Genomic DNA, 23,746 nt, shown 5'->3' with positions numbered 1-23,746 from the left:
GATTCTGAGACGTACAATAATGGTGGCGACATGTGCAGGGCTAAGTGTCCACATATGGCAACCCCCGCTCACGTTGTAGATACAGTGACTGTCTGTCCCGGTAGTGTAGTGGGACGGTGTGTACCTCAGACACACCATAAGTGCGCAGGCAGACGGCCATGTAACACAGACGAGGATCGCATCACAATGCTCAGACTAGCTGCATAGAAATACCTGCTACCACACTCAGGTCGGGAGAGTCGCCGGCCAGTCCGAGCATTGCAGTGCGATCCTCATCCGTATTATACGGCCGTCTGTCTGCGCCCTTATGAGCCTTATACCAGAATATTCAACTGGGTTAAATTATATCCTCATTCTGCAGCTACATCACGGTATGATTACAAACAAGACCTCATCATGGGATGAAGGCATTCAGGCGGAGGGCCAGATCTGGTTCTGGCAGAGGACATGGTGGAAATCTCCGCTCCCTGTTACTGGCTTAACGCGGTTGCCAGTGTGGACTTCCTGACACTGGAGAAAGCAGAGGCGGCTGTGACTGTGCAGGCAGCTGCTGGGATCATCCAGCACAGCATTTTATAAGCACTTTACCCGATCATTAAAGGGTTACTCCCAAAAAAAACAAGTTACTTGCTTATCTGTGGGGTCCAACATCAGGGCTCTGGAACCCTATGAACAAGGCCATGCAGCCCCGTCTTAAATGGAGTGAAGGTGCGCACGTCCTGCCTCTACTCCAATCATTGTCTATGGGATTGCTCAGTACAGCTTTCTGCTTTCTCCAGAAGTCCCATAGATTATGAATGAAGCCGAGGCTGAACATGTGCACCTCCATTCAATTTCCGGACAGGGCTGAAGAACGCCTTTCTTGGAGTTCTAAAGCCCAGATCTTTGGATCTCTGGGTGCCCCAGCTGTGTGACTCTCACTGATCACCTGGGTATACCCACTTCCGTAAATAAGGGATAACTTTATTTTTGGTAAGAAACCTTTAAGGAAGCATTCAGAGGTGTCTAGCGCTACTGGACCCCCCTGACTTTGCACTATAAGACAGGAACATTTTATCACGATGATGAACATGTATGTTTATCTTTACAGAACGGAGCAGAAGATGTCAAACGTCACAGGTGGTTTAGATCTATAGACTGGGATGCTGTGCCGCAACGGAAATTAAAGGTACAAAGATATAAACTGTACGGTCAGATGTGTTCACATTGGGTTTACGCGCCACTTTTGGCTTAGACGTGGGGGACGATCCACTCAGCCTATGACAGAGTGTACTGTTGGCATTTCTGTTCTGTCTATGGTGTAGAGCAGTAGTTATGTTTGTTCTGTCTACTCTTCTGTATGCTCTTCTTTTCATACTGTGAAATCCACTTTGCGACATATAACGCTGTATACCTATATGGTGATGTGTTGCAACCGTCCATTAGAGGTATACACCAAGAAATCCTCCTGTCATACATCCTACCGCCCAGAGCTCGGCTGTAACTAGGCTTCAGCATTATGACCCACACGCTTTAAGCTTGCAGGTCTTTTTGCTTTCCTTAAAGGGGTCCAGATTGATAAGTCTGCAGTGCCTCTGTGTGACTGCAGACTTAGGAATCACCCCAGCACACATACTGTGCACTGCGGGGATTCGCCAGTTTCTGAGCCAGGACTTATGAGTTATATATATGTATACCGGCCAATGGGCAAGACACAGCTTCATATCAGGGTTTCCAACTTATTATTCAATTTTTCCTGGACAACTGGACCAAAAATTCACAGACGGTCCAAATGTTTTACAGACATTTGCTACGGCTTTAATAAAGCCATACCCCTTAAAACCACTGTCAAAGTTTGAGCCTAGTGTCATTCTACTGATCCGATTCTCTAGCATGAGAGAATAGAAGCACTGGTTCGAAAAAGACGAAGAAAGTAATTTCTCCATCTTCTCTATTGCCTGCGTTCTCAGTAATCGGACTGCTTTCAGGAACCTTGAGTACTGCAGAAATTCTTTTGTAACCTTGGCCAGATCTGTGCCTTGCCACAATTCTGTCTCTGAGCTCCTTGGCCAGTTCCTTTGACGTCATGATTCTCATTTGGTCTGACTTGCACTGTGAGGTTGTGACGAGAGTCAGCTTACGCTGAGTCGTTTCTTCTTTGAATGAGTGGACCCTCTGGGCCGTGGCACCCACCCACCTAGGGCGAGCTAACCTAGTAAGAACCACCCCCTATACAGGGAGTGTCAGGGGCAAGACCAACGGGGTGAGCCACCACGGCAGCTGGACCAGACGGCCGGCTCAGGGAAACAAGATAAGGCGAGACGAGACGTTAGTTCAAAGAAACTTCGTTTAAGGAAGGCTTCAGGGATAACATCAGGTACAAACATAACCAGAACAGGGACAACATAGCAAAGTGCGTGCAAGGGCACGCCAAAGTCCAAGCATGGTACGTGCAGAAGGTAGGCGGAGGTACGATGACATCAGACTCCGGACAGCAAGCGAAGATCAACCGGGACATCAGGTTCTGAGGCTCTATAGGCAATCACCAGGATCCGGACATCCGAAAGTCAGCCAGGGTTCCATGCAAGGAAACAAGACAGGGTTAACAACATGATGCGTGTCAACGGACACGCCAGGTTCGGGTTCTCAGGACGGAGGCCTGCACATGCCAAGGGGCATGCCAGGGGCGGGTACAAGGACAGAGACCTGCGCGTGCGAGGGCACGCCAGGGACGGGTTCAGTGGCATCGGAATCCAGGGTTCTGGCATCGACCAACAGGGTCCAGGAATCAGGCTACGAACATCAGCTCCGGACATCAGGCCGCAGTCATCTAGGTCTGGACCTCTGGCAGGTTACGGAATCCGGCGGGCAAACTAGGGTTCAGAGCAGAGCAAAGAGAGCAAAAGACTTTGTGCAAGAGTAGCACGAAAAGGCACAGTGCGAGAACCAGCATGCGTGCAAGGGAGCACGGAGACCACAGCTGGGAGCACCGGCAGGTGGTACCGACGATGGCATAAGCAAGCGGGCACGACTAGAGGCGGCACCGCTGCGGCCACGCAGCCGGTAACCACTATAGCACTGGACAGGGGCACGGCTGAGGCACACAGGCGAGCACGGCTAGAGGCGGCACGGCTGAGGCACAACAGACAGGCACAGGCGACCAGGCACGTGCGCGGAGGCACGTAGCCACAAGGCAGGGCTAGGCAAAGATACAGGACAGAGACGCATGCAGAGAGCACGGCAAAGCCTAGTACGAAAAGTGCAAGAGCGCACAAAGTATCAGAGGCAAGGCATAGAGTAGTAGACAGGCCCCTGAGCATACAGACATGCCAGGGTTAGGAACAAGGCGAGGCCTGCGCGTACCATGGGGCACGCCAGGGACAGGGCACAGAGCGGAGGCCTGCACGTGTAAACAAACATCAGGGACAGAGTCTAGCAGCGGAGCGTAGGCTGAAGCCCAGAGCCGGGCCAAGGGAGAACCTTGGGACTAGACAGGGTACAGAGAGGAGGCCTGCATGTGCAGAGAGGCACGCCAGGGACAGGGTACAGAGACTAGGCTTGCACGTGTAGGGAGACACGTCAGGGACAGGATGCAGAGAGGGGTACCTGAAGCCACAAAGCAAAGCGAGACAGGAAACATTGGAAGAAACACGGAACAGAATCAGAGCAAACAAGGACTACAAGGCAAAGCAGGGCAAAGACAAAACATAACACGAAGGACAAACACTAGACAAGGCATGAGACAAGAGACGGAATACGAGCATGGAGCGTGTGCAGAGACGCACTACAGAGCAGAGTGCAAGGGCACAGAATAGAGGGAGCAACCCCACAGACCAAACAGCCATGCAGAGAAGCAACACAATACTCAGGCCCTGAGCATAGGAAAGAGCGGTCTGATATAGGGCCTAGCACCACCACATCCGGGTTAGGACCAGGGAAGAGCTTGCAGTTCAGATCCTCCAGGATCACAGAGCGCAGTCACTTGATCAGGACTCCAGACATGCAGGGATGACTGCAGAACCAGGCAGCGCAGGATCCTAGGAAAGGTCACATGATCAGGGTTTCAGACATGGAGAGACGATTGCAGAATCGGACATTGCAGGATCCTAGGAAAGGTCACATGATCAGGGTTTCAGACATGCAGAAACAATTGCAGAACTGGACAGTGCAGGATCCTAGGAAAGGTCGCATGATCAGGGTTTCAGACCTGCAGAGACGATTGCAGAACTGGACAGTGCAGGATCCTAGGAAAGGTCACATGATCAGGGTTTCAGACATGCAGAAACGATTGCAGAACCGGACAGTGCAGGATCCTAGGAAGGTCACATGATCAGGGTTTCAGACGTGCAGAGACGAATGCAGAACCAGCCTATGCTGGAACATAGGAAGGACACATGATCAGGGATTCTAGACATGACAAGATGATCACAGAAGGCAGAGCAGAAACGCAGGCATCCTGCAGCTCAACAGACATGAGGTGAGTGTGCACACTGCTCTAGGGAACATGCAGGATAGCAGACACGAGATGCGCGTGCACACCACTCCAGGGGTTCTTGAGGCAAAACAGACATAACAGACATGGCGGACATGACAGAGGTCTTATATGGACAGGTGTGTGCCTTTACAAATCAAGTCTGTGGTGTGACGGGTGGTCATCTCTATTAAAAAACGTGATGGATGATGGGTATCTACAAAAGGGGTCAGTAGCAGGGCCTGACTTTGACAGACGGTTTGACTAGCAGAGACGATAGAACGTGCCAAGCCCCACAACTTTAGGCAGAGGGGAGGGATATGTGGTGTGACGGGTGGTCACGTGGTTAATGGGAGGTATATGTCACATGGATGGATGCTCCCTGCTATGCAAACCAGAGTATTTTGTCTCTAGTGTACATGAGCACTAAAGATGTCATTTAATGCACTGGGTCCGGGTTGCGGGTAGCTATGAGAGATGGGAGGGTCTGGCTACCCATAGTACCTCACCTCTGGGTGAGGGTTCTGACTGTACCCCCTGTTTTCCTTCAGGACCTGCCGTGAGGTCATGCCCATGTGATCCATACCTCACCTATATATGTGGTTACAGCCCACATAATGGAGCCTGTACATGAGTGTTTGGGAGTCTGGGAGTGTGCACAGACTTCCATGTGTCCAGGTGGGACATTACAGAGTGGTCTCTGTGCATGAAGGAGAAGCCCTCCTGTGTGCACGGCTCAAGTCGGAGCCTCCGGGCTGGACATTGCCCCGGCCTGCGTGTGCACAGGGCCTAAGGGAACCAAGCCCAGCTAAGGACTGTTTATGTTGCTTTTGACTGCTGTGAAGGCTGGAAACCGTGTTTTGTTGCTGTGAGGTTTATGGAGCAAATAAACCGAATGGACTGGTTTTTTAACCCTGAGTGTGCCAGTGTTTACCTCCAAGACTGGCAACGTGCGTAATCCCCATCCACAGACAGTGTGGAATGTTACATGTTCTATCAGTTTAATTAAACACAGCTGGACTCCAATGAAGGAGTAGGACCATCTCAAGGAGGATTACAAGGAAATGGACAGCATGTGACTTAAGTTTGAGTGTGTGAGCAAAAGGGTGTGAATACTTATGTCCATGTGATATTTCAATTTTTCATTTTTAATAAATTTGCAAAAAATTCTACATTTCTGTTTTTTTTCGGGGCACACACTGTGGCTGTATATATGGCACATAGGGCACACACTGTGGCTGTATATAGGGCACATAGGGCACACACTGCAGCTGTATATATTGAACTTTGAGTACACACTGCAGCTGTATATATGGCATATAGAGCACACAGCCAGAGTGTGCCTCATGTGCCATATATACAGTGTCTGTGTGTGCCCCATGTGCCATATATACAGCTGCAGTGTGTGCTATATATACAGCTGCAGTGTTTCCCCAGTGTGCCATATATACAGGCCCAGTGTGTGCCCTATACACACTCTGTGTGTGCCCTACGTGCCACCACTAGCGTTGGGCGAACCATCTGTATGACAGCGCGAGAAACACCAGTTCTGATCGTTGGTACGTTCATTAGCACTGGCTAGCAAAAATAGAGGGGTTCCACGCAGGGCTGTGGAGTCGGTAAGCCAAACCTGCGACTCCGACTCCTCAATTTCCCTTACACCGACTCCACGACTCCGACTCCCACACTTATTGCTTATATTTAAGTGAAAAATTTATTGTAGTACAATGTGAACATCAGACATTTAATCATTTCTGTGATCCAATAATCAAGATATTTAGAACATAATATCTATTTATTGGAATACAACTTTAGAACACAAAAAACTGTAATAAATTGTAAATATGTAATAACTGTATACATGTACATGTATACGGTACAGACCAAAGTTTGAACACGCCTTCTCATTCAAAGAGTTTTCTTTATTTTCATGACTATGAAAATTGTAGATTCATTCTGAAGGCATCAAAACAATGAATTAACACATGTGGAATTATATAATTAAAGTGTGAAACAACTGAAAATATGTCTTATATTCTAGATTCTTCAAAGTAGCCACCTTTTGCTTTGATTACTGCTTTGCACACTCTTGGCATTCTCTTGATGAGCTTCAAGTGGTAGTCACCAGAAATGGTCTTCCAACAGTCTTGAAGGACTTCCCAGAGATGCTTAGCACTTGTTGGCCCTTTTGCCTTCACTCTGCGGTCCAGCTCACCCCAAACCATCTCGATTGGGTTCAGGTCTGGTGACTGTGGAGGCCAGGTCATCTGGCGTAGCACCCCATCACTCTCCTTCTTGGTCAAATAGCCCTTACACAGCCTGGAGGTGTGTTTGAGGCCATTGTCCTGTTGAAAAATAAATGATGGTCCAACTAAACACAAACCGGATGGAATAGCATGCCGCTGCTGGTTCAGTATGCCTTCAATTTTGAATAAATCCCCAACAGTGTCACCAGCAAAGCACCCTCACACCATCACACCTCCTCCTCCATGCTTCACGGTGGGAACCAGGCATGTAGAGTCCATCTGTTCACCTTTTCTGCGTCGCACAAAGACATGGTGGTTGGAACCAAAGATCTCAATTTTGGACTCATCAGACCAAAGCACAGATTTCCACTGGTCTAATGTCCATTCCTTGTGTTCTCTAGCCCAAACAAGTCTCTTCTGCTTGTTGCCTGTCCTTAGCAGTGGTTTCCTAGCAGCTATTTTACCATGAAGGCCTGCTGCACTAAGTCTCCTCTTAACAGTTGTAGAGATGTGTCTGCTGCTAGAACTCTGTGTGGTATTGACCTCTTCTCTAATCTGAGCTGCTGTTAACCTGCTATTTCTGAGGCTGGTGACTTGGATGAACTTATCCTCCGCAGCAGAGGTGACTCTTGGTCTTCCTTTCCTGGGGCAGTCCTCATGTGAGCTAGTTTCTTTGTAGCGCTTGATGGTTTTTGCCAATGCACTTGGGGACACTTTCAAAGTTTTCCCAATTTTTCGGACTGACTAACCTTCATTTCTTAAAGTAATGATGGCCACTCGTTTTTCTTTACTCAGCTGCTTTTTTCTTGCCATAATACAAATTCTACTTGTCTATTCAGTAGGACTATCAGCTGTGTATCCACCAGACTTCTGCACAACACAACCGATGGTCCCAACCTCATTTATAAGGCAAGAAATCCCACTTATTAAACCTGACAGGGCACACCTGTGAAGTGAAAACCATTTCCGGTGACTACTTCTTGAAGCTCTTCAAGAGAATGCCAAGAGTGTGCAAAGCAGAAATCAAAGCAAAAGGTGGCTACTTTGAAGAAACTAGAATATAAGATATACAGTATTTTCAGTTGTTTCACACTTTTTTGTTAATTATATAATTTAATTCCACATGTGTTAATTCATAGTTTTGATGCCTTCAGAGTGAATCTACAATTTTCATAGTCATGAAAATAAAGAAAACGCTTTGATTGAGAAGGTGTGTCCAAACTTTCGGTCTGTACTGTGTGTGTGTGTGTGTGTGTGTGTGTATATATGTATGTGTGTGTGTGTGTATATATATATATATATATATATATATATATATATATATATATATATATATACATACACACGCACACACTATGACTTATCTCGGCCAAGATAAAGCCTAGATCCTCAGGCTACATTCACACTATGGGCGTAGCCAGGATCAAACCTGGGGGGGGGGGGGCAGAATCTCATACTGTTCCGCAGAATTTCATACTGCACACCTCAGCTGCTGCAGAGCCTCATACTTCACACCCCTACACTTGAAAATAAAGCCTGCACCTTAAGAAGATGTGGTGATGAATGCAGTCTATTTATTCCAACTATCAGTTGATGTTGATGTTACTGAAGACGCGCAATGCCTGTCCTGGGCGTCCTTTTGGGCAGCTATGAGGTGTCCCTGACTGGTGCTAAAAAAAGAGTATTAGTCTGTGTGCTATCCGGCTTTCATTCTTTTTGGTACAGATATGATATGGATAGACAGATATGGATAAATGGATATATAGATAGATAGAGCAGATTTCTAATCTGCTTTTGCTATTGAAAACATTATCTATGAGCTCAAAAACCTTTCAGGTGATGCGGTTTTTTAAAAAGCTGATCTGCTTTTGCAACTGAAAAAGTATCCTCAAAAAACGCAGGAAAAACGCTGTGTGTGAATGTAGCCTTAGATCAGGAATAGAACAGTCATTTATAGGACATTTCATAACTTTCCCAAATTCCTATGAAATAAATATTCTGCATTGAACTACTGTACCCAATTTATTATATATTTTAGGAGTCGGAGTCAGACCATTTTATACCGACTCCAACTCCACAAAAATGAGCTCCGACTCCACAACTCCAACTCCACAGCCCTGGTTCCACGCCATTTTTTTCTTTTATTTATTTATTGCACAGGCGCCGGCTGGTGAATACTCTCATCATCGTACACCTGCCCTCCCTGCTATCGGCGAGACCAGTTCCACGATAATGAGATTAGTACTCTCATCAGCCGACGCCTGTGATCGGCAATAACCTTTTTATCGCCGGTCAGAGCTGCTGGCTCACAGGCTGTCATCTGTGTGACCGTGTGGGAACCAGAGCTCTCTGAGCGGCGGTAACAAACTTTCCTCTGATCAGAACCGGTGTTTTTCACGCTGTCACAAGACGACAGTGTGGGAAGCACCGGATTTTCGGGAACCATGGGGTCTGGGTTAGTGTTCCGATACCGTCCTGGTACCCGATCCCGATCCAAACTTTTTTGAAATGTTCGGATGAACTCGAACATCCCTGAGTCCGCCCATCACTATCCATCACAAGAAAAAAATACACCTCTCTTCACAAAGGGGAGAATAATTATGGGTCTCAGATTATTGAGATGCAAAAGCAAATTATTTTTTTTTTAGGTTGTTTTTTTTATGGGAAGACACTGAAGAGTAGGTGTAGTTCTAATTTAGTCTTTTTGTTACCTATCTTGCTCTCATCAGCCTCCCTTAATGCCAAAAGTATCCCATGAAGGCGACACATCAAACTTTGAAGCTTATCCTGAGGACGATTGGAACAAAGCGCCCCCTGTACCCCCAAAGGATTTGGAAATGTTTCAAAACTTTTAAAAAGGTAAAAATGTGTAAAATTCACATACGAACTGCCAGAAATACAACACAGTGACATTCCTCATATTCAGCCCTTTTTGACAATTTGCACTTTAAAATAGATGAGAAAAGTCACAAATTAATTGACTAATGGGTTACAATTGAAAATGTCCCACTTTGTGTGTTTAATCCTCACCAATTTTAAGATATTGGTTTTTGTGGTTGAATGAGGAAACTATCTGACTGTAATCCAAGAGGCTGGAACAGAAGAATTTCGTCAGAGACACGTCCGATAATACATATCGGACAACCTTTTTAAAGGGAATGAGGTTTTAGCTACCCCATCTAAGAACAGCCTTATGTAAGAACAGGGACCCTAATTCCATCGATTTGTCACTTTCTAGGCTGCTTGCTGTAGTTTTCATAAAATCACTGATCTAACGGCTGCCAATCTAGCAGTTCTCTTATTGCTGAGCTCTGTATAACCCCGCCCACACCACAGATTGGCAGCTTTAGGTGTGCTCTGTGCATAGGCAAAAAACTGCCAATCAGTGATGGGGGCGGGGTTATGCAGAGGCCATGAATATAGAGGACTACATGGCAGCAGGTTTACTAGTCCTCTAGTGATAATCTGTTGCTGGTAAAACAGTGACTTTTATCAAAACTACAGCAAGAAGCTTAGTAAGTAGGGCTATCACATTGCTGGAATCACAGGGTTTGTTTGCACATTATTCTGTTCTCAGACTAGGTGGCAACAACTAGTAGACAGAATATATTTAAGGGTATTTGCACACAATGTCTTTTAGATTCAGACCTTCCCGCCATAGTTTTCCTAGGTGGATCCTCTTCAGGAAATTAGAGGGGTCTTCTTCCTCCAGCAGCTTCACTGGTGGTTTTGCTGTTGTTTTTGCTTTTTTCAGTAATTAAATTCTAGGGTGTGTGCACACACTGCGGATTGTCCTGCGGATTTTTCCACGCGGATTTGTCAAAAACCACAGGTAAGGTTTATCTGCAGTTTTTCTGCGGTTTGAAACCTGCCATGGAGCAGGTGCAAAACTGCAGCGGAATCCGCACAAAGAATTGTCATGCTGCGGTTTTGAAACCGCAGCAAATCCGCGTGGAAAAATCCGCACTGTCTGCACTGGGGTTTTCATTTTTCATTGATTTTAATGGTACTGTACACCACAGCAGAAACTGCTGTGGACCTGCAGGACCAAAACCGCTGCGGATCCCCAGCGTGTGCACACACCCTGAATAGTGAGCGGCTTCCCGGCAGAAAACGAATGCGTTACTTGTTTGAACCATTTCATGGTCTCCGTGTGCTGGTTAAGAAAAGTTAAAAAAAAAAAAGCCTGTACATTGTGCACAGCAACGTCGTTTTTACTTTGCTGTTCATGATGTTCATTTTTGTGGCACTTTTTCAGGTTTCGGATAGAATCTGCATGAAAAAGACGTCATGTGCACAGACCCTAAGCCTTATTTCTATAACCCCGGGACGTCTCCTTAAGAGTAAATGTAATTGTTTTTGGCCTGTAGCTGAGAACTGCACTGTACACAGGGAATTGTGAATGTGCGACATTCATAGGTCAAACCTGTACATTACCTATACTGACACATGGGCAAAGCTATGGCAAATAGTAATGAAACTGTATGCAGGTTATGCCATAGGATCTCTGCTGCTGAGTAGCAATTCTGTTTAGAGGACCGGTCTCTTGTCTTAAAGGGGTATTCCCATCTCCAAGATCCTATCCCAATATGTAGTAGGTGTGATAATATTACCAAATACCTCCAATTAGAAATGTAGTATAGTTTTGTTTACTTCACTATATATATATATTTCCTCTTGTGCGGGTATTGCAGGACCTTAGGTATCCATGGTTATGACCACTGATATAATAACAGCTAGTTGGTAGTGGCCGTAACCATGGCTACATAAGGTCCTGCAATGCCTGCACATGAGGAAATGGATATAGTGAAGTAAACAAAACTATACTACATTTATAATTGGAGGTATTTGGTGATATTATTATTACACCTACTACGTATTGGGATAGGATCATGGCGATGTGGTTACCCCTTTAAATCTGTGATGTATTCTCCTGGTGTGAATGCTGCTGGTCTCCTGAATCTGGCGGTGGTAGCTTTTTGTTCCTGTTCCTTTCCCTTTCTGAGTTACTGTTTGGCCTCCACTGTCTTGATTGTAAATGTAGAATTTTTTTTGCCAACTGGGCGTGATCCTCAATATGACTCCCATAGAGGAGAGTTGAAAGAAAGTCGAACTTCTATACTGGGAGAGGTGGCCCATACCTCAGGAACGATGAGGTACATTAACAAAAAGTCATCAATGCTGGATTTGTGAGAACAATGTCTTTTTTGCATCACGTAAAATATGTGACATGTTTATGGCAAGGGCGCACAAGTGGCATCTGGCTGTGCGGCCTAAGCTCTGGCCATCTGCAGCAGGCCGATGGCTGCACGTTTATGAGACAAATTCCAGCACCAATTTGCTATCGGGGGGTCGGAGTTTCTGACGTGTGCCGCCAGCCGTCACTTGGGGTCTTATTCTGGGTGACCCACTGTAATGATCCAATTAATCTGCATTGTTGAATCGCTACTACGTCATCACCGGTCAGGAATTCTGGCCGTGCACCAGGGAGCTCAGGATGACTAGCGATTCACGTTACATTAAAACAGCCACAGCAGAATTTGTAGAGAAGCTGTCTTATTAATTTCCCAATTAACAGATTTTTTTTCTTTTCCTTTTTTTTCTAGAAAAACTATATAAAACGAGTGGTGACGAGCTGTTGAAAATGGATACACATGGGCACCTGTAAAGGCCCGAAGCCTCTGTACAAAGAGAAGATACCTCTGGTAGACCTGCTCATGTGAGCACAACGACAAGCCATTGACTTTCTAATAGCGAAAGTGGAGACTCTGCCCAATTTAAAGGATTTCCCATGCCTGGAACATTCCAGCACCCAGAATCTTTAGCACTATGGTGTGTGACATTGACATGAGCCTGAGCGCCAACCATAGTGCCAGACCGGATCCCATCGGCGGGTGAACAATGCACAGTGGTCGTGGACCGCGTGGACTGCTTTATCATGTCACACCGCTGCAAAACCCTGCTACTACAGCTTTATTAGTAGATCGGACATTAATTACCTTGTTTTCTTATTAGGTGCTAAAAGGGAATGTGTTTTCACCCAGGTATAGCCCTAGTTTGTGTAATAGGCAGATCATAAGTTTTCTACTTGTAAAATATATTATTGGTTTATCGGCCGCCCCCTTCAATTCTCTCTAAAATAAGGCAACATGAAGAGGCACAAAGTTAAGGAGTTCAAGCACACTTTGGAAGAGTAGGTGGACCATTAATCTATAGCATTAAGGAGCTTAAGGGCCTTGGCACATTGTGTAATTAAAGGGAACCTGTTTCCAGGTTTTGGTACCTAATCTGAGTGCAGCATAATGTAGGGGCAGAGACCCTGATTCAGCTACTTGTTATAGTTTTGATAAAATCACCGTTTTATCAGCAGGAGATTATCACTAGAGGACTAGACAACCTGCTGCCATCTAGTCCTCCATATTTATGAGCTTGTATCATCTTTCCCCATCACTGGCAGATTTCTGCCTATGCACAGTATACACAGAAAGCTGCCAGTCAGTGGTGTGGGTGGGGCTATACAGATCTCACCAGTCAGAGAACTTAATACAACTGTGGTTTAGTCAAAACTGCAGCAAGTAGCCCCATGTGATACATTGCTGGAGTCAGGGTCTCTTCCCCTACATTATGCTGCTCTCGGACGGGGGGAGCAAGAACCTGGTGAAAGATTCACTTTAAATAGATTTCATCTAGGCAAGTTTAGTGCCAGCCGCACATACTGTAGACAGTTCCTGTAAGAAGCTTGGCAAATGTTAATGATGTGACTGATTTGTGGAAACGGGATAATTGCTCTAAAATATGTCCGTATAGACATAGTGCCATTTTTTCAGGGTACCATTATGTTCCAAGTGATCAGCATGATGCACATTATACAGTACGAGGTAGTGGGGTCCACCTTTGTATTGGCCCATTATTACTGAAGACTACTGGGTGCCACAAGAAGTGTAAGTGTATGCAGATACAGTAGCTCCATACTGAGCAAGCGCTCCCATCTTAGCGAGTGCACAGAGCGGTATACGGATACAGTAGAGTCACAGGATTTCTATTCCATCTGTACTCCATCATGCGTGCTCGCTCGCGAAGGAGTGTGAGCTCCTGTCTCCGGAGCTGGACATTTCTCAGCAATGTTTTGAATGATTGGTGGGGTCTTATGACCCACCCACCGATTTACCGACAATTGGGCTATGGTCCCACGTATCATATGTAATGTGTTTTTTTATTCACAAAACCTGCAGCGTTTAACTTCCCAAAATGGATGTGATTTCGTGATCATTGTTGCCCACCGTGCATCTAAAGACGCTGTTTGTACCGTGCACTATTCTCCATAGACTTCTATGAGAAGCCTGATAAAAATGCATGGAAAAAAAGGCACCAATTGCAGAATTCGGCTTCACAGCTTGGTAGAAGTAAAATCCAAAATAGTATTTACCCCGCCATAAAATGTTCACACGGTGCATTGGATAAAACAACAGCGATCCATCCAGTGTGTTTCACTCTTATGGCCTTAAAACGCGTCGGTTGGATCTGTGGGGTTTTCTTCTAGCTGTGCAGCTGGATTTGTGCAATTGGTGAATCTCCTTTAGCGCTGCTGTGCTGTGTCTTGTGTTCCAACCACGTTCTGAATAAATGGATTTCAGAACTAGTCAGTTAATCTAAGTAGATGACTGGCAAAAAAAATGCACTTGCTTTTTTAAGTGCAGAAGAACCAAAGCTTGTCTGTAGCAAAAAAATGGTAAAACACTGCTTCCCATAAGGATATGTGTTATAAGGATTTGCGGGTAGACATTTTAACATCAAAGGCGTGTCTTTTGGTAGGAAAAAAAGTATGCAGCGCGTAGTCTTTATGCTTTTTCTTCCCATTTGTTTGAAGGGTACAGATTTGAAAAAGCCTCAAATCTGCAAGCAAAAAATCTGCAGTATATTCATGTGAATTTAAGAAATCTCAGTTTGCTGGTACAGTAAAAACTCTTTTTTTCTCACAATGAAATAAGTTGCTGGAAAAACACAGCAAATATACATCGTGTGAATAAGCTTTAAAAGCGAAAACACATACAAAGTAACAACAAAAATAGAGATGATTATTATTATTATTGCATCTGCAGAGATAATGTGGATAAAAACCAGCAGAAAAAAAACGCTGTACGTTTGCTTACTCTTTAAACGGAATATATAAGCAGTTTTTTGCTGTGAATCCTGAAGACAGCATGTAGGGGTTAAAGCACAGATTTCAGTGATGCCTTTCTTATCAAGATCGGAGGTCTTGTTTGATTATAATGTTTTAGCACCAGGAGCTTATCATTGCAGGGACACAGCAGCTCATGCATGCTGGTCCGACACGCCCCCTTCCTGTGATAGGCACTTCACTGTCTATAGACTCTTGGTTTGGGCGGGGTTAGCTTCCTCAGCTGTGCTGCATGCTAAATTGAAAAACTCTGTGTCAGAACAGCTGCACCCAATAATCTAAGTGATACATTGTTGGATTCAGCTTCTCTTTACCTACATCAGGCTGCTCTCAGATGAGGTAGCAAAAAACCTTCTGACAGATTCCCTTTAAGGAGACCCTGTGAACAGCAGGCCCATCATGGGCTGTCTTATGTGTATTCACTTGTATTAGTCCACTTCTATCTATTATAAGGGAGAGCTGAAGGTACATGACACTGTTCAGGATTTTACTTCGGTGACTGTGTATCCTGGGAATGTTGTCTGAACACAGGCCAATTGCCAGCTAGAGCCCAGCCCTCCAGCAATGTAGATATAAGACGTAACCTGTCCGATGTCACTCATTGTCATCTGATGTGTCCTACAGACCGAAAAATACAGGGATTATTATTCTGTTTCCATAATGTCACATTTCTCAATACATCCATTAAGCACAAAGCCGGACCTTTCCCTAGTGTGAAATAAGAGTGTGCGGGGAAGGCTTTTCTCTTTCCATTTTGGTTTCATTTTGGAAAGCACACAGTATCTGTATATAAAAGAATATTATACGACCATGAGCACAAAACCGGTGCGAAGATGTAAATGTTTCTACTTTACAAAGTCTGAGTTTTATTTTTTAAATATTTGCTTTCAAGCCTTTGGTCAGGGACGGGCTATGATGCAGCTTTTTTTTTTATTTGTACACATTGTTTTATGCCTGTACATATATATAGTTTATAAATAAGTGTGCCTGATCAACTTTAAAGGGCTTGTCTGGAATATCAAAAAGAAAAGAGGTCTGCTTGTCCGTGAGCTGTAGCTGGTATTGCAGATTAGCCTTATTTACTTGAATGGGAAAGAGTTGCAATACCGGACACGGCCATAGAAAAAAGTGGCGCTGTTTCATAAAAAATAAACTCTTTTCTAATCCCGAACTATCCCTTCTAAAGTGAATTATTAGAGCTAAGAAGAATCAAGACAAGGCACTTTACAGTTAACGCATTACAGAAATTTCTGGTTTTATTACGGTACTTTTACAGTGAGACATCCTCGTGATACGTCACTGTGCTTTTAAGTTGACTTTTATTCAAGTTAAAGACCGTTAAAGTGAGATTACGATCCAGATACTTGCATTGTCAAGTTTAGTAGCTACTTTGTATCAATTGATTTAATAAAGTTGGTTAAACTTGTGATATTTCCGACATCTGTGTGCATAAACCAAGTCTTGTCTTCAGTTTGCTGCGTGTATTCCACAACATAGTGTTACGGATGATTTCCAGTGTATTTTCCTCTGCCAGAATGCTCATCACTTTCAGCCATTTGATTGTTAATTTTTTCCTCTCCATTATTTATTAAAATGTATAAATGATCATCAATATAACGAGGTGAAACATTCTCCCTGTGCTGATTGTTTTCATCATTAGTAACTAGAAGGTATTTAGTTGCAATAAATGTTACACTTCTCATTACGGCTCCATGTTAGAAAATACAAATAATGGAGAGATCTCTATGTACAGGTGCTTCTCACAAAAATATCATCAAAAAGTTAATTTATTTCAGTTCTTCAGTACAAAAAAGTGAAACTCGTATATTGTATAGAGTCATTACAAACAGAGTGATCTATTTCAAGTGTTTATTTCTGTTAATGTTGATGATTATGGCTTACAGCCAATGAAAACCCAGAAGTCATTATCTCAGTAAATTAGAATACTTTATAACACCAGCTGGAAAAATGACTTTAAAATCCGAAATGTTGGCCTACTGAAATGTATATTCAATAAATGCATTAAATACTTGGTCGGGGCTCCTTTTGCATCAGTTACTACATCAATGCAGTGTGGCATGGAGGTGATCAGCCTGTGGCACTGCTGAGGTGTTATGGAAGCCCAGGTTGCTTTGATAGCATCCTTCAGCTCGTCTGCATTGTTGGGTCTGGTGTTTTTCATCTTCTTGACAATACCCCATAGATTCTCTATGGGGTTAAGGTCAGGCGAGTTTGCTGCCAGTCAAGCACAGTGATACTGTTGTTTTTAAGCCAGGTATTGGTACTTTTGGCAGTGTGGACAGGTGCCAAGTCCTGCTGGAAAATGAAATTTTCATCTCTCAAAAAGCTTGTCGGCAGAGGGAAGCATGAAATGCTGTACAATTTCCTGGTAGACGGCTGTGCTGACTTTGGTCTTGGTAAAGCACAGTGGACCTACAGCAGCAGATGACATGGCTCCCCAAACCATCACTGATTGTGGAAACTTCACACTAGACCTCAAGCAGCTTGGATTGTGGCCTCTCCACTCTTCCTCCAGACTCTGGGACGTTGATTTCCAAATTAAATGCAAAAATTACTTTCATCTGAAAACAACACCTTGGACCACTGAGCAACAGTCCAGTTCTTTTTCTCCTTGGCCCAAGTAAGACTTTTCTGGCGTCTATTGGTCATGAGTGGCTTGAAACAAGGAATGCGACACTTGTAGCCCATGTTCTGTATACGTCTGTGTGTTTGGTGACTCTTGAAGCAATGACTCCAGCAGCAATCCACTCCTTGTGAATCTCCCCCAAATTTTTGAATGGCCTTTTCTTAACAATCCTTTCAAGACTGCGGTTATCCTGGTTACTTGTGCGCCTTTTTCTACCACACTTTTTCCTTCCACACAACTTTCCATTAATATGCTTGGATACAGCACTCTGTGAACTGCCAGCTTCTTTAGCAGTAACCTTTTGTGGCTTACCCTCCTTGTGGAGTGTGCCAATGACTGCCTTCTGGACATCTGTCAAGTCAGCAATCTTCCCCATTATTGTGGAGCTACTGAAACAGACTAAGGGACCTTTTTAAACACTTAGGCAGTCTTTGCAGGGGTTTTTTGTTAATTATTCTAATTTACTGAGCTAATTACTTTTGGGTTTCATTGGCTGTAAGCCATAATCATCAACATTAACAGAAATAAACACTTGAAATAGATCACTGTTTGTAATGACTCTGTATAATGAGTTTCACTTTTATTGAAGAACTGAAATAAATTAACTTTTTAATGATATTCTAATTTTGTGAGAAGCACCTGTACTGTATTCTCAGCTTGTCGATGCTAAAGGGTACCTGTTACCAGGATTTTCTCATATGAGAAAAAGCCAATGTGGAGACACGGGAGGGGGGTCGTCGGTTGCCCCGGTCCGCTAGCCGAAACCACGTGGACCAGGGATCGTCCCGTCGAATGCCCGCTCACCCTTTAATGTGGGCATAACACTACTCAGACAACACAAGGTAAGGGTAAACAGTATGGCAATGCTTTACTGAACCACAAAACAGGCAGATAATGCATAGAACAGTCCCAGCACAGTACCCAAGATGGTGCACATTACAGGTTGCTACCCACCTGTGGCACACACACAGGAGGTAACGACTAGCGTAGGAAGAAGACAGTCCATACAAGGCCAGGTGACCCGAGAGTCACAACCTGCCTTCATATTTTTGGGTTGATTACTCCACCTGTGGCATGCACACAGTGAGGCGGTAACGACAAGCGTAGCACAGTCCATTGAGGTACAAGGCCAGTTGGCCAAAGAGTCACAACCTGGCTTCTCCAAATATATCCATTGTTCAGCAATGGTCAATGGAGCAGATATGTATTCCAACTGGGGCTGAGGTCCAATAGGTTTTTCCCTGTAGAATGACAGATCCGTGTCCCTCGTGATGGAACCATGATGTAGTGCTGCTGTCCGGTCTCTGGTCCTTTGGATGTATGGATGTCTTGGCACAATCTCAGACTGTCTCTCTGTCTCTATACAGAGGCATGTAACCTAGTTTTAAACTTAACAAGTGTCCCTCATTCAGTATTTATATAAAGGGTAAGAATGGAGATGTGCTTAAGTAGCATTACTTGATTATTTAAACTATTTGCATAGATTTTCGTACACTGTTTAAAATGCAAACAAACTGGCAGACAAGGACAATGCGTCTAATCGACATATCAGCAAACAATTGTTCAGGTGCCATGCATTACTGTTTTGCAAACATACCAGAAAATAAACTATGAGATAATTAGAGGTAAATATTCGCCCTACAAAAAGAGTCAACATAGAGATAACATTCTATTCTTGTTAAAATTAGTCGTCTGATTATCTAAAGCGAACCTGTCAGCAGTTTTGGCCCATATAAGATGCGGCCACTGCCTTTCAGGGGCTTATCTACAGTACATCATTCTGTAATGCTGTAGATAAGTCCCCGGTCAGACTGGAAAGATAATAAAAATAAGTGTTATTATACTCACCTGGGGGGGGGGGGTCCGGCACGGTCCGGTCTGATAAGTGTCGCCTCCCATTTTCTTGTGATGCCGCCCTCCTGTTGTTACATCACTCCCCGGCATCATGCTCATGCGTACTTGTCTGTCCTGTTGAGGGCAGACCAAAGTACTGCAGTGCGCAGGCACTAGGAAAGGTCACACTCACCTATGGGGTGGTCCGGTCCGATGGGCGTCGCTTTTAGAATGCTGTCTACAGGTACTGGCTGTATCATATGGGACATACCTGGTGACAAAAAAATGGGGAAAGATTCTGGCACAACCATCCAGGGATAAAACGGATTCTTTATTCAAACGTGGTTAAAACATTAAAAGGAGAGGCCTCGCATGTTTGAATAAAGAATCTGTTTTATCCCTGGATGGTTGTGTCAGAATCTTTTCCCATTTTTTCATCTACCTTCCTGTGATCACCAGTGGAAACATCACCCTCAGGACGAACTCCGGGCTACATTTCCAGGTACACTTTCTCAGCATGGTAAGCTCCTTCGTTCATCTCACTGCATCTCAACAGACCTGGTGACAGGTTTCCTTGAAACAAAAGAAGGCATTTTTTGCAATTGGTAGTTCTGTAGCTCATGTGAAGAATCAAAATTCTTCAATCACCCTTGCAATATCTTTCGACTCAGAGATTTAGCCAGAAAAATGGGCCGATTTTTTTCCTCACTTGTCATCTGTTAACCATTTACAGTTTGCCGTTACAGAATTGCAATGTATCTGTATCACACATAAAAAGACTTTATGAAAGAAATTAGTGCACACTGCCACTTTTTTGCAGATTCCTTCATTGAAAAAAATCGCTCACCTGCACTGCCCTATGAATAACATTGGTCTGAGGACTGTCCGTTTTTTTTCACTGATATTACGGTCATGTCACTGTGCCTTTAGATACTTGGTCTAGTTAACAACATTTTACACGGCCTGATGATCAGCACAATAAACGGTCATAGGATCACTCGATCATTTCCCATGCCAATCAAATGGCCGACGATCAAGCAGCAGTTGTTTATTATCAGATGATGTTTTATGCTGGCATAAAATAATCTATTGTCGTAAGACGATTTTCCCACCTAAATGGGGGATGTACTGCCAACTACAATGCTAATTGTATGGGGACAAATGACTGTCGTAAATAAATTACATGATCCGTGATTATCTCATATAAAGATTCTAAAAAAGCGCTAATAGACTTGCTATATCACTAGTACTATCATCAGAAAGAAGACCTGTATAATAATGCTTACAGAGCTAGAACCATCTTGACCGACCCCCACTCCAACTCCTCACATTTATGGTTTTGCACTATACCAACTCCATAAAGATTTTGGAATAATAATTTCAAGATTTGGATGTGTTTAAATAAAATGTTCCTGTGATGAGATAATCTTATAAATGTGCCCCTGCTGTGTACTATGTAATGGCTGTGTCTGGCCATACAGGAGCGTGGTCTGATCATACCACATCTCCTGGCCCGGGGAGGAAGCCAAAGAGTGAGTATGCAGACATTAAAGCATGGGATCACAGCTTATTCTTTTAGTTAGGTAAAACATTTCTGTGATGGAGTCAGCTATCGCTGAGTCGTTTTCTAGAGTGGACCCTCTGGGTCGTGGCACCCACCAAGGGCGTGCTGACCTTGTGAGGAACCACCCTCTATACAGGGTGTGTCAGGGGCAAGACCCAAGGGGGTTAGCCACCACGACTGCTGGAACAAGACGGCCGGCTCAGGTAGACACAATGTGTGTGTCTGACGACAAGGGACGTGCAGGAAACAAGACAAGGCGAGGTTTCAAGGTATCTTCATTAAGACGAACTCAGGATGACATCAGGTGCAAGACGTGATAACAGGGAAAACAGCAAGGTGCGTGGGCACGCCAAGGTCCATGGCATGGTACATGCTAGGTGGCACGCCTGGGTACAGGCAAGGGCTCAATGGCATCGGACTCCGAACAGCTGGCAACGATCAACAGGATCAGGGCATCAGGCTGCGGACATCAGCTCCGGACATCAGGCCGCAGTCGTCAGGCTTACGATCTCTGGCAGCGATCAGCAGTTTCCGGGCATACAGCAGGCAAACTAGGGTTCAGGCAAGAAGGGACGGCAGAGCTCCAGACATGGTGCATGTTAGGGAACATGCCAAGGTCGAAGGCAAAATTCAAGGCAGGGTGCATGCTAGGGGCACACCAGGGTGCAAGGCAGGGTGCGTGCTAGGAACATGCCAGGGTCCAAGGCAAGGTGCAAGGCAGGGTGAGTGCTAGAGACATGTCAGGGTCCAAGACAGGGTTCAACACACAAGGCATGGTGCATGTTTAGGGGACACACCAGGGTTCAAGGTCTTGGGCGCGTTAGAGAAGACGATTCAAGGTCCTGCGCATGCTAGAGGCACGCCAGGGGCACGATACGAAGAATGGTCCTGGCCGTGCTAGGGGGCATGCCAGGGTACATGGTTAACAGCAGGTCCCACACGTGCTAGGGAACACGTTGGGCTTTGAGATTCAGGACATCGTCCTGCACATGCAGAGGGGCACGCCGAGGTTGGGGTTCTAGGCAGAGTCCTGCGCGTGCAGAGGGGAACGCCAGGGTCAGGGTTCAAGGCCAAGAGCGGAAAGTAGGCAGTAGCACAGAGCCAGGTACAGGAAAGAGAAGCAGAGCGTATGCTAGAGCCGGGTACAGAAACTAAGTCATAGTACAGGACAAGACAGAGAGCCCAAGGTTCAGGACAGAGCAAGGATAGCAAAAGACTTGTGCTAAAGTAGCACGAAAACGCACAGTGCGAGCAACAGCATGCGTGCAAGGGAGCACGGAAAACACGACTGAGGCACCGGCAGGCGGTACCGGCTGAGGCACAGGCAGGCAGGCATGACTAGAAGCGGCACAGCTGAGGCACAGACAGGCGGAGACCACTAAAGCACTGGCCGGTGGGCACGGCTGAGGCACAGACAGGCGGGCATGTATAGAGTGGCACGGCTGAGGCACAAACAGGCGGGCACAGGCATGACCAGGCGCGTGCAAGGGGCACGCAGCTACAAGGCAGGGCTAGGCAAAGGTACAGCACTAAGACGTGTGCAATACTGCATGGCGAAGCCTGGTACGAAAGGTGCAAGTGAGCACGAAAAAAACGGAACTAGACACAGAGTTCAAGACATGGGCCTGCGCGTGCAAAGGAGCACGCCAGGGTAGCGTTTCAAGGCAGAGAGAGTATAGAGCTAGCAGCGGAACGTAGACCGAAGCCCAGAGCTTCGTCAAGGCAGAACCTTGAGACTAGCCAAGGAATGTGCTAGAGAGCACTATAGGACAAAGTAAGGAAAAACCAGGCAAAGACAGGGAATGTGGGAAGTACTACAAGGCTAAGAATAGCAAAGGCAGGACATGGCGAAACAGGCAAAGGCAGAGAACATAGGAAGTACTACAAGGCAAAGAATAGCAAGGACAAGACATGGCACAAAAGACAACACAAAACATGGCATGGGACAAGGGGCAGAATACAAGCACAGAGCGTGTGCAGAGAAGCACAACAGAGCAGAGTGCAGGGGCAAAGAATACAGGGAGCGACCCAGCAGGACCATGCAGGGAAGCAACACGATACTCAGGCCCTGACCATAGGAAGGGGCGGTCTGATATAGGGCATTAGCACCTGAACTTACGGGTCAGGACCAGGAGAGGACTTCCGGTTCAGATCCTCCAGGATCATAGAGAGGATAGCTGGATCAGACTGTGCTGGACCATAGAGAGGGTCACATGGTCAGGCCCCCCACGACCATAGAGAGGATTGCTGGATCAGATTCTCCTGGACCATAGAGACGATCACAGCAGGCAGAGCAGAGACAGGCGCGCACACAGCAACGGCATGCAGCTATGAGGTGAGGTGCCCATGCACACTGCTCCAGGAGTGACGCAGCACAACAGTCATGAGCTGCACGTGCATACTGCTCCAGGGATCATGCAGCATAATAGTCATGAGGTGCGTGTGCACACTGCTCCAGGGGTCATGCAGGATAACGGACATGACAGATATAACAGTGAGGTGCGCGTGCACACTGCTCCAGCGGTCATGCGGCATATCAGTCATGGCGGGCATGACAAGTTCCCTGCCTGTTTTTAAACAATGTTTTACCTCAAAGAATAATTTGCGATCCTGTGCTGTAATGTCTGTATACTTTTTTTTTCTCCCAACCTGCCCAGGAGATGTATGATCAGACCTTGTCCCTGCTCGGTCAGACACAGCCATTGCACAGGGGCACATTTATAAGATTATCTCAGCACAAGAACATTTTATGTAAATACATCCAATTGTGGAAATTATTATTATATTATTATTATTATTCTGATTAAAATGAACTTTTAATCATGGG

At 45.3% G+C, this 23,746-nt stretch overlaps 1 protein-coding gene across 1 annotated transcript in view; it reads left to right on the top strand.

Annotated features, from left to right (window-relative positions):
- The window catches only part of PRKX (protein kinase cAMP-dependent X-linked catalytic subunit), a 164,394-nt gene extending 148,081 nt beyond the window's left edge, over positions 1-16,313 (top strand). The window contains exons 7-9 of the mRNA XM_073565959.1: positions 1,091-1,168; positions 9,426-9,555; positions 12,303-16,313. Of these exons, the coding sequence (XP_073422060.1) occupies positions 1,091-1,168; positions 9,426-9,551 (204 nt within the window). The 3' untranslated portion in view covers positions 9,552-9,555; positions 12,303-16,313. The remainder of the gene's footprint in view (positions 1-1,090; positions 1,169-9,425; positions 9,556-12,302) is intronic.
- The last annotated feature ends 7,433 nt before the right edge of the window (positions 16,314-23,746 follow it).

Source organism: Dendrobates tinctorius, unplaced genomic scaffold (genome assembly GCF_039654945.1).
Source record: "Dendrobates tinctorius isolate UK_male_01 unplaced genomic scaffold, ASM3965494v1 ptg000016l, whole genome shotgun sequence".
NCBI lineage: Eukaryota > Metazoa > Chordata > Amphibia > Anura > Dendrobatidae > Dendrobates > Dendrobates tinctorius.
Note: the sequence above shows the minus strand (reverse complement) of the source record. Positions and strands in the feature narration are given on the sequence as shown.